The sequence below is a fragment of the Felis catus genome, chromosome B3, assembly GCF_018350175.1.
Source record: "Felis catus isolate Fca126 chromosome B3, F.catus_Fca126_mat1.0, whole genome shotgun sequence".
Classification (NCBI taxonomy): Eukaryota; Metazoa; Chordata; class Mammalia; order Carnivora; family Felidae; genus Felis; species Felis catus.
Genome location: NC_058373.1, coordinates 110,063,234 through 110,075,343, shown reverse-complemented (window position 1 = coordinate 110,075,343; position 12,110 = coordinate 110,063,234). Strand labels below are relative to the sequence as shown.

General features: G+C 42.1%; 1 protein-coding gene across 13 annotated transcripts in view; it reads right to left on the bottom strand.

Moving 5' to 3' along the window:
* Nucleotides 1–12,110, bottom strand: part of SYNE2 (spectrin repeat containing nuclear envelope protein 2) — a 345,027-nt gene that overhangs the window by 258,652 nt on the left and 74,265 nt on the right. For all 13 annotated transcript variants that reach the window (XM_045060037.1, XM_045060046.1, XM_045060047.1 and 10 more), the window contains exons 3-6: nucleotides 1,893–1,954; nucleotides 626–721; nucleotides 457–534; nucleotides 276–368 (exon numbers count right to left, since the gene is read on the bottom strand). In XM_045060037.1, coding sequence (XP_044915972.1) covers nucleotides 276–368; nucleotides 457–534; nucleotides 626–721; nucleotides 1,893–1,954 — 329 coding nt within the window. The remainder of the gene's footprint in view (nucleotides 1–275; nucleotides 369–456; nucleotides 535–625; nucleotides 722–1,892; nucleotides 1,955–12,110) is intronic.

The following is a 12,110-nucleotide window of genomic DNA, read 5'->3' as shown; positions in this document are numbered from 1 at the left end:
CCTCTCTTCTGCCAAAGTAAGTAAGCAATAATACACAAAATTTGATCACGGCAGGTTCTAGTGACAGTGGTGCTGACACTGCAGATCATTCAAGATACCATAATTCCGCATTCAATTTGCAACTGCAAAATAACATCAGTGGCAAAGGTCCACCCGTCAAGGGTTAGAGTGTCCTTTTTCTGGAAGAAACTCAGGACTGAATCTTCTTGCCTAACACTTATTTCATTCTGCAGTAATCAAAACAGAAATAACTTCCACACCACCACACTACTTACATGAAAGTGCAGTATAATTGTCCAAATTAGGCCAAGAATGATGGACGGGTTTCCGTCTATAATATCAGTGACATGAATATTTATTAGCTTGATCTGGAAAAGAAGAAACACGGGTTCAAAGGAGAAAATATTTCATTGCATTAATTTCTCCTGTGAATCTTCCGATGAAATTCATACTCACTGATCGGTTTTTTAGGAATGTCAGGGCATGTTCTATGTTGATTCTACACTGAAAGGTATTAGATCCTTTGTCTCGAGGCTATGAAATTCAAGCAAAATATATCACTTAGAAAGATGAAAAAAAAAATTTTAATCAATAAAAGGCTTTTAATGTCACTTAAAAAGCTCACCAACTGTTGTCCTGAGAGTACTTCTAGCAGGTCCAGGAGGACATGCCCCTTTTTAATGTCCGCAAATAGGTCTGACACAACCGAGGGAGGAGTGTGCTACAAAAGGTCACAAGAAAAACATTCATTCAAACTTTGGTCCAAAAACATAATACCTTTAGGATTCTCATCAATAAATGCGCTTTGTGTTTTCACAAAAGCTCAAATTCGGTAGTGATTTTTAAGTAACAGAATGAGAGAGAACACACAAAGTTCTATGTCAAAGCACGGTAAGAAAAGTAGTGAATTTAATTTATCTCATGGCAAATTTCCAGTAGCACCACACTCTGGTACCTTCGCTGAGAGCTGAAAACCTGTGCATAGAGGCGGCATTAAAGACATTCAAAAACGCCAACAGTGACCCATTTGGGGAGTAGATTACATTTATGGAGTAATCTGTTTATGAACTTACCCTTTTCAGAACTGCATTGTGCAGGGATGGGGAGCCTGTGAGAAGAGGCTTATTCATTTTATATCTAGGTTATCCGGGCACTTGGCATCACCGAGAGGCAGGATGGCACAGTGATTAACAAGGCCTTGGGGCGCCTAGGTGGCTCAGTCAGTTAAGCATCCGACTCTTGATCTCAGCTCACGTCATGATCTCACAGTTCATGAGTTCGAGCCCCTCACTGGGCTCTGCGCTAACAGCACACAGCCTGCTTGGGCTTCTGTCTCCCTCTCTCTCTGCCCCTCCCCCCTCAAAATAAATAAATAATCTTTTTTTAAAAATAAGGAAAAAAGGCCTCTGGGTCCACACTGCTGGGTTTGTATCCCAGCACTATCACTTATAAGCGGTGTGACAGTGCAACATTAGGCAAGTCACAGAACTTCTTTTTCCTTAGTTTCCTTGTTCTTTAAACAGGAATAATAGTCTCATGAGGATGTTGTAAAGTCATGTAAATGTGATGCAAATTCATTATATTTACCGAGCTTAGGACACTGTTTAACACATAACCCTCCATACATAGGTACGAATCATTATTACTATTATTATTACATTTGATAAAAGAGACGTTGCTGCTTTCTCTGATCTCCCATATCCTTAGCAAAAGTGTCTCCTTTTTGTGTTGGGAAAGAATGACAAATACATCTAAACAAGATAACGGTGACTTCAGCACATTCTTTCAACCTTTTTGACACCTCCCCAGTACCATTTGGGGGACCCAAAGGGAGGGAGTAGGAGAAGTAATTTAAATATATTTATAGCTTTATTTGTTCTTTTTATCCTCACCTTTGCCAACTGTGAGTTTATCCAGCAGGTGAAGGTTTTCTTCTGAGTGTCTTCCTGCTCAGCTATTGAAAAGAGACAACAGCAGTTATAAAATGAGAAGCCTCAGAAACCCTTTTTTTTTTTTATTAAATTTTTTTTCAACGTTTATTTATTTTTGGGACAGAGAGAGACAGAGCATGAATGGGGGAGGGGCAGAGAGAGAGGGAGACACAGAATCGGAAACGGGTTCCAGGCTCTGAGCCATCAGCCCAGAGCCTGACGCGGGGCTCGAACTCACAGACCACGAGAACTCACAGACCGTGAGATAGTGACCTGGCTGAAGTCGGACGCTTAACCGACTGCGCCACCCAGGCACCCCTCAGAAACCCTTTTAAACTTATCAAAACCTCAAAGGTCTATCCCTCTGGGGATGTGTGTGTATTCCACAGTTTTACCAGCTTTTTAGGACTTGGTCTAGCTTTCGGATGTTTGCTCAAGAAGTGGTTTGGAAATAGCATGTTGATTATATATATATATATATATATATATATATATATATATATACACACACACATATATATATATATATTTTATCACCGCAGGTTAGCTAACAAGAGACAATGATTTTTAATACTTTTTACTGACAAAAGAATTAAGTCCTCACATGGCCTTGACGGTCTTGTACAAGGAACTGTGAGGAGAGAGACTTCCCAACCCAAAGGCACTCTCAGTCTAAGCTAAAGCCATACGTATTTAAAGACAAACCCCATTCAAGAAAAAAAGAAAAAAGAAAAAGAAGGAGGTGCCTGGGTGGCCCAGTCTCTTGATTTCGGCTCCGGTCATGATCTCATGGTTGTGGGATCCAGCCCCGCGTCAGGCTCTGTGCTGACAGTGGAGACTGCTTAGGATTCTCTCTCCCTCTCTCTCTCTCTCTCTCTCTCTCTCTCTCAAAATAAATAAACATTTTTTTAAATAAATAAATAAACAGGGGCGCCTGGGTGGCTCAGTCAGTTGAGTGTCCGACTTCGACTCAGGCCATGATCTCACAGCTCGTGGGTTCGAGCCCCACACCAGGCTCTGTGCTGACAGCTCAGAGCCTGGAGCCTGCTTCGGACTCTGTGTCTCCCTCTTTCTCTGCCCCTAACCCACTCACATTCTGTCTCTGTCTCTCTCAAAAATAAACAAACATTAAAAAAAAAAAAAAAGAATCCTTTATAAATAAATAAATACATACATACATACATACATACATACATACATACATACATACATACATACATACATAAATAAGGGTGCCTGGGTGCCTCAGTTGGTTAAGCATCTAACTCTGGGTTTCAGCTCAGGACATGATCTCACTGTCCATGAGTTCGAGCCTGCATCAGGCTCTACACTGACAGTGTGAAGCCTGCTTGGGACTCTCTCTCTCTTTCTCTCTCTTAAACCAAACATAAATAAATGTAGCAAACAAACAAACAAATAAATAAAAGGTTCATAAAGTCATGAGCAGTTTAGTCTCGACACTTAGAGTATTTATCATGGAGGATATATAGCCACTGAATTAACTGTAAATGAGCTGCAGTTAGAGTCAGAGACACCTGGGCTCAAGTCCTGCCTCTGTTACTAAGCGGCTGTGTGACATCAGTAATTTCCTTTGGGAATAAGGTAATAAGCACTCACCTCCAGAGACTGTTAAGGATTCACTTGAGAAGTGCCCACTTTTATTAGCAGGACAGGAGTCAAGGGCAAGATCTGAAACACTCAGGGTACGTCTTCCTCTCCTCACAGGGGCAGGGGCGGGCCCTACACCAACTCCAAGCTCCCCACTAGCCTTCTACCCCCTCAGCTCCTGCGGACATGTCAACTCCGCACTCAAGGGTTAGCCCTGCACACCAGGACTGAGTTTCCATTTCCCCAGATGTCCTCGCCCGGCTGGACAGGGACAAGTGTCAGCCCAGGCACTCACTCCTCCCTGGGCCCGATGTTCACAGCCCTGACACCACCATCTACCTCGAGGTCACCAGCTCTCATCCCAGGATGCCTCTTTCCCTGCTATGTCCATCAGCGCACGTGCGCGCACACACACACACACACACACACACACTTGCACGCTTGCACACATACATACTGCACACACTCTCCAGGCTGTCAGGTTCCCTTCTGTTCTCTCACTCTGATGTCCTTATGACTCTGCACACGCCCCAGTTTTTCTCATCACCCATCTCTTCTTAACGCGGGAGGCCCTTCCACTGGTGATGAACCTGTAGAACACCGTCAGCAAAGTCGCCAGTGTCCAAACCCTCTCTGACAGGTGTCTTCTCTCTGCTCTTGCTGAAATCTGACCCCCTCAAGTGCTGGCTCTGCTCTCTCTTATACCCCTTGCACCACGGGGTCCTTGCTCCTCACTTCCAGATCATTCTCCACTCTCTCTGTCCCCAAAGTGCTCCAGTCTTGACTCTCATGTCATCAGACCATCTCCACGGTCACAGTCATCTACTGACCTCTGTCATTTCTCACCATTCCTCGTTTAATTCCTTCCCCGCTGCCCTCTCTCCAACACAATTTCTCTTTCTTGGCAATTTCAGCATACAACTGAGGAAGCTCCTGGCCTCTCCATTTCTTCCGTTCTTCTTCTGCAACAAACTTGTCTTCTGCTCTGCTTCAACCACTCGCTGTCACGGTCATACCCCAGACCTCATCATTACTAATAACTGCAACTCCTGGAGGTCTCAATTTCAGGCATCTCATTTCTGAACAACAGCCCTTATCTTTTCAGTTCATTCTAGCGCCATTGATTCTGCCAGCTTTTCACTGTCCCTCGCTCCCACTGATGTCCTACCTTTCATCCTTTTCCATTTTCAATTCCATGATCGCTTCTTACAAACACCTCCTTGTGCCTTCTTGTGTGTTCCTGGCTCTTTATCACTACACTCCGCTCGCTCGTACCAACACTCATCCTACTGAATGTGGCTGGAAGAAGATCTGTCCCTGTGCTGACTGGTCTCACCGTGACGCCCAAGTAGGGCGTCTCTTCCTCGAACTTCCAACACCTCCTCTCCCATCCTCACTCTTCAGCTGAGACCCTGCTCCCAGAGCACATCCATTCCCTGTCCAATCCACCTATCAAAATGTCCCTGCCTCCAGCCTGTTAGCACGCCATGACCTGGCCTTTTCAGACCTAAAGCTGATCCCTTCACTCGTTCCCCAGATCCCATCCCTTTATGCCTGCTCGAGGACATTGCCTCCTTTCTCTCCTGTATCATCCCCTTCTCCCCCTCTCCCTTAGACCATTCCCATCAGTGTAGATCCAGGCTGTTAATTCACCACAAAAACAAAACCAAACCTCTCTGACCCCAGTTCCCACAAACTACTGCTTTACTTATCTGCCGCCCTTTATGACAAAACTCCTCAGACAGAGTCGCCTGTGTTCTCCAGGTCCCCTCCTCCTCATTCTCTCTTAACCGAACCCACACCAATCAGACCACGGCCATTCCTCCAAAACTGCTCCCTCATCAAGGGCACCATGAATTCAGGTCATCAATAACCACCTTCCAGTAGAACCTGAGGTCGATTCTCAGCCTTCACCTTTCTGGACCCTACACTCTTGGTTTTCCTCCTCCATCACAAGTCGGCTTCTCTCTTTCTCTCACACTTCATATCCAATGCCTCGGAGAATCCTCTTTGGTCTCCCTTCAGAATGTATTCAGGATATTACCATTCTCACCACCTCTACCTGGAAGCCTGCACTAAATCCCTAGCAGGTCTCCCTCCTTCCAGCCTTGCCCTCTAAGTACCATTCTCAATGCAGCAGCCAGAGTGGTGCTACTAAAATGTTAACTCACACTCCTTTGCTCACAACCCTTAAGGGTTTCTCACTTCACTCCTGAAGATGGATGCAAGGCTTGGGGCACCTGGGTGGCTCAGTCAGTCCAGCATCCAACTCTTGATTTAGGCTCAGGTCATGGTCTCACAGTTCATGAGTTCAAGCCCCACTGGCAGCATGGAGCCTCTTTGGGATTCTCTCCCTCTCCCTCTCTCTCTGACCCTCCCCTGCTCGCTCGCTCGCTCTCTCTCTCTCTCTCTCTCTCTCTCTCAAAATAAATAAATAAACTTAAAAAAAAAAGATGGGGTGCCTGGGCAGCTCAGTCGGTAAAACATCTGACTTCGGCTCAGGTCATGATCTCATACTCTGTGAGTTCCAGCCCTGCATCGGGCTGTGTGCTGACAGCTCAGAGCCTGGATCCTACTTCAGATTCTATATCTCCCTCTCTCTCTGCCCCTCCTTTACTCACGCTCTGTCTCTCTTACTCTCAAAAATAAATAAACATTAAAAAACAATTTTTTTTTGAAGATGGCCGCAAGGCTGACCCCCACCCCCTCTGCTCATCCCTTTTTAAAAAAAAAAAAAAAATTTTTTTTTAAGTTTATTTCTTTTTGACAGAGACAGAGTGTGAGCCTGAGACACAGAATCCGAAGCGGGCTTCAGGCTCCAAGCTGTCAGCATAGAGCCCGATGCGTGGCTTGAACTCACAAACTGTGAGATCATGACCTGGGTCGAAGTCGGATGCTTAACCGACTGAGCCACCCAGGCCGCCCCTCTTGCTCATTCCACTCCAGACTCTCTCGACCCCCCCGTTTTTCTCGAACTCCCTAGAAACGATCCTACATTAGGGCTTCACCCTAACCGTCCTTTCTTCCAGGAGTGCTCTTACTACACATATCCCCGCAAGCCTACTTCCCATCCTATTTGAGGCTGTAACACCTCCAGTCCTGCTGCCCTTTGTTTGCTCTGTTTTTTCTAGCACTTACCACCTTTAAACATCCTACCTAAGTTACATATGTAGTGTGTTTATTGTTTAACGTCTTGCTCTTCTCCCACCAGAAGCAAAGCACCACATAGACAAAGATGTTTTGTCTGTGACCTATTCCACGTGCCTAGAGGAACCTGGCCCAGAAGGACTCTAAAGAAAACATTTGCTAAAAGAATAATAATATAACAATAACAAAAACTTAATTAGTGATATTAAACTGATTAAAATTAATAATAAAACTAAATCATAATTAAATTTAAATGAATAAAAAATAAGTTTTCTAATCATTTTACTGTTATATTTGATTTACTATATTGACAAAGTCAAATGTACCATTATGCGTTTATATTCCTTTTCTAAAAAATTACCTGATCTATCTTCTAATACACTGTTTTTCTTTGACTCCTTCCACTCTGCTTAATTAATCTCTAGCCACCACAGTTATATCAGACTGAAACTGATGACATGACATCTAATTAGAATTCCTAAAAAATTTTAATCTAGGGGCCCCTGGGTGGCTCAGTCGGTTAAGCATCTGACTTTGGCTTAGGTCATGATCTCTTGGCTCGTAAGTTCAAGCTACATGACGGGCGCTGTGCCCCTCTTGCAGCTCAGAGCCTGGAGCCTGCTTCAGATTCTGTGTCTCCCTCTCTCTCTGTCCCTCCTGGCTCACACACACACTCTCTCTCTCTCTCAAAAATAAATAAACATAAAAAAATTTTTTAATAAAACAATTAAGAAAAATTTTTAATCTGATGAGAGTTCAGGTTGAGGAACTGAAGAGAATCTGAGTCAATGTATCTTCAGGCATTTATAAGCACGGCTGATTAGAGATTAAAGATGCACTTAGCCTCGCTGGATTTTTTTCTTATCTTTTTTAATCCATTTCATTTTTCTGTATTACCAACTTAAATTAGGTATAGCCCAGTGATTTACAAAGTACAGGGTGCTTAGTAATTGTTAGCTGAAGTGAACTGAGTCCTGGCAAGCCAAGTGGATAGTTTAGGCTTTTGAGAGTTATTTGTTTCATATAAATTTCACTTAGCGAAAGAATTACAAAGAACCACAATTTTGTCCTATAATTCAAAATGTTATGCAATCTTCTAGAGTCTTTGATACGTTTTCATTGCTTTTTCTCCTAGTATAAGTAGATGATACAACAATATTTTTAAACATAGATATTAAACACTTAAACATATATTAAAGAGTATCGGTAGATGCTAGGACTATATTTTTAAACATATAAAAAATTTCTAAACATATGTTTGAACATTAAACATTCAAACAAAAATTGTATTGGAGGCTAATTTTGCTCAACAGAAAAAAACTAGAGAACAGCTTTTTATGATTCCAGGATCAAGTTACCTGCACACAATGTACATTAATCAAGGTCACAGATAAAAGCGAGGAGGGACCTATCCATTATTATAACAATAAAGCAGAAATCCAATTCAAAACCAAAACAAACAAAAAAACCAAAGATGACTCTCTTCCTATCCTTAAGGGACCAAGAGAGATCTTTCTTTCTAGGTGATAAAAGTGTGAAAAAGAAACTAATCAGGCACACTGGTAGGTGCAGGAGATAAGAGTCCGCACTTCCTTCAGGAGAGTTATGTGGCGGAAAAGGACGAGGACATTTCTGGAAGGCAGATAAACCCATCTTGGAAGGGGTAAACCTCTGGCACAAAACTGAGTGCAGAAAGAACTTGATATTCCCGAAGAGTTTTAGTATTCCACATCCACCTGGAAACCTCAGTCATTCCCAACTCCGTCCAGGTAATAGAAGAGGGTCATTTCATTTGCGTGTGATATTGGACAAAAAGGGTCTTGGTACGAAGCGAACTGAGGAATGAATTTTCCTAGGCTGAGAAAAGAGGCGGTGAAACCACGGCTCTAACTGTATCATTCAAATTGGGAGCACTTCATCTAATCCGAGGTTGGACTGACATATATCCCGAAAGGGACATAAACTGAAAATCATCAAAATGTTTCCAATGAAAACCCTAAGTTATTCCTGTCCTAATTTGATAAAATCTAATAGAAACCTGGGGGAAACAATAAGAGAAGCAGTCAGAGCAAATCCCCACCGGTCCTCTCCAGTTAGCAAAGGAAACGGAGCACAAATGAGATCTTCAGAAAAGGATTTAGAAAAGAAACTTCATGGCTTTTAACTAACTCATTGTCCAAATTTACAGAACACCTCATCATCCTAGAAATCAGAACCCTTCAAATGCAACAAGGACCCTTTGCTTAACAGCAAACAAAGATGTCCCGAGGACAATTAAACACCTTTGTAATGGCTGAATTAAATGGTTTAGTACGTGCCATTTTATTTATCCCTTGACACACTTTTCTCACATTTTCTTACTGCCTTATCCCTGAAAAGCGGTATTAATTCAGCAGGAACCAGAGCCAAATAACTCACCCTATGGCAGGATAACTAGTCATTTGTTCCTTTCAAAGGCTGACCCATTGGGAAAAAAATAATTGAGAACCAACTGCTTTAAAGCAACTTAATTTGAGTGAGTTTTTTTTTTTTTTTTTTTTTTAGCTGCTGGATTTTATTTTGTAATTTCTGGGGAGAACTTTCTAATAAAACAGTAAGACTCTTCTCAAAACGGCATGTAGAAGAATAGAATCAGCCAATGTTAGGGATAAAAAAGGGAAAGAATTAAAGAGAATAAGAAAATCTATTGTAATGATGGATTTCTCTGTAAAATGCCAAGAGAGAATGGAGAATGAGAAGTTCTCCATCCTGATTTTTAAGGCAAAGAAGAAACATGTATAACGTAGGAAAACGCAGTCAGTGAATTTTACTCAGGCCCATACAGATATCCTTATCATTCTTGGAAAATATCTGACCGAATTTGAGAAGCAAGACCTAGGAGGCAAAGGTTTCCTCTAGATGGTCATTACCATAAAAATACATTTAATCCCTGAGTTTGTTCTTATTCAATCTGCCCTTTGTGAGCTGGCAGCACATATCCTTAGCTGGAAGGGAATTTACATGAAAACAAATGGAGTTGAGCATAATGAAAGAGTATGGATTTTAAGTTCATTATAAAGCTCCTTGTAAAACTACCACAGCTACTAGACCAGCTGCACCCGAATTCATCCAAAATGTTGACTCCAAATTGATTAATTGATTAATTAATTAAAATGTTGACTCCAGCAGCTCTGCCCTGCGGTAAGAGTTCAAATATGAGAATTCTCAGATATGAGAATCACTGATGGACATTTTCACTTAAACACAGAGCCACGCGTTATCACAGTGTGGCTCATCCAAGAATGTCCTCTCTACTGCAGGAGTTCACTGAGGAAGCTCTGCAATCTCCTATCCAGGAACTTCTTCCCCGTCTATTATTGGCTTGCTGCTACCAGGTTTATGGCACTTGGCTCCGGATTCCCTCCTTTGATCTGTCACTCTCCCCATTAAAATCTCTTGATCCTTCCTCAATTCCTTAGAGAATAAACTCTAAATTCTTAGCCTAACACTCTAGGTCATTCACAGTTTGGCTCCAATCTGCTTTTTTCCTGACTCGTCTCCCATGACTTCTCTGCTCGTACCCTGCTTTCCCAGCAAACTAGAATATCTACAATTCCCCAGGTAAGTTTCATTCAAAAAAAAGTCTCACTCTTTTCTGCATTCCCATGCTGTGTACCCTCTGGAATGGCCAATCCTCCCATGTCCCTCCGCATTCATAACAACCCCAGCACTCAGCACAGTAGACGTGCTGGGCATTCTTCAAGCCACATCTGCTAAAAGAAGACATACTCTGTTCAAATGCCCCCTTGGCTAGAGAGAAATTGATATAATCTCTTCTGGGTCTAGTCTTCCACAATACTTCACTGTTTTTTTTTTCTTATTGTGATTAGAAAGTACTATATAATACTCATAAAACATTTTTCAAGCGGGACTCAAAAGTTTATCTTAACTTCACTCAAACCTCCCATTTTCCTTTCCCAGAGACAACATTAATTAACCGTTCCCTGTGCATCCTTCTAGATAGATTAAATATTAAAAAAAAAAAACATAAATTCTAAAAGGGCAAGGATTTGTTTGGTTGGTCACTGGGCCGCTAGCTTGTAGAATAATACCTCGCAAGTAGAAGGCACTCAGTCAATATTTGCTGAATGAACGTATGCATATGTAAATTAAAGGAATGAACATGACACAACTTCATGTTTTAAGTTGGCAATGAAAAAAGCAGAGATTTAGGGGCGTGTGGGTGGCTCAGTCGGTTGAGCGTCCGACTTCGGCTCAGGTCATGATCTTGCGGTTCGTGGGTTCGAGCCCCGTGTTGGGCTCTGTGCTGACAGCTCAGAGCCTGGAGCCTGCTTCAGATTCTGTATCTCCCTCTCTCTCTGCCCCTCCTTGCTCACACTCTGTCTCTTTCTCTCTCTCTCTCAGAAATAAACATTTAAAAAATTAGAAAGAAAGAAAAAGAAAGAAAGAGAAAGAAAGGAGAAAGAAAGGAGAAAGAAGAAAGAAAGGAAAGAAAGAAAGAAAGAAAAGAAAGAAAGAAAGAAAGAAAGAAAGAAAGAAAGAAAGAAAGAAAGAAAGAAAGAAAGAAAGAAAGAGAAAGAGTAAGTATTAATGAAGGATCAAACTATCTTACTGCATGGAGAAGAAGAATTTACCGGCAGCAGTTACTAGGCCTATGTGTTACCCTAGTCCTTGTGTTAATAACACCTGGACAATTTCTTTCTTCAACAAATAAAATGCCTCGAACAAAAGGGCATGTACTGTAACGAGACCCAACTCACTGTTCACTGGGACACAAGTGGTAAGGATAACTACATTCAGAAAATAATGCAACACATTTTGGCCATCTCAAAGAATCTTAATCAAGCTGCTCTGGATGGAAAGGGGACTAAAAATAACAAGGCCACCTCTTTTATTGTTCATGGAGATGACAACAAACAGAAATAAAGAAAGAAGCAAATTAAGGGAATAAAAATACACAGGCACGCGCAACCAAAACAAGAAAAGCCTAAAATATTTGAAGAATAAACAGGAAAAGGATGTTACTCACCTATAAAAGGGGAAACTATTAACTAACAAAAAAAGCAGGGGGGCATTTTACTACACATTTTCTTGCAACCAACTATAAGCAAACAAACAAGCCAGTAAGGCAAGTAGGACCAAGACTGAGATCTCGCCCGTTGAAGGAGAAAAGCGGGGTTTAAAAGCTAACTCCTGACTAACGTAACTCATGATACAGGATGCAACCATCGACAGCATTCTTTTACTTTACTATTCCTCCCCTGGAGAACCTGTGTCCTCCCTACGGAAAACACAGCGCTTGCCCATCAAACTCCGGATCTCAGGACTAAAATCGCACTCTTCCTCTCTCCCTCTCCCCAAATCTGTCCTCACTGGAGTTTCCATCTCCTAGATTTGACAGCGCCATCCTTCGCCATCTCCAAG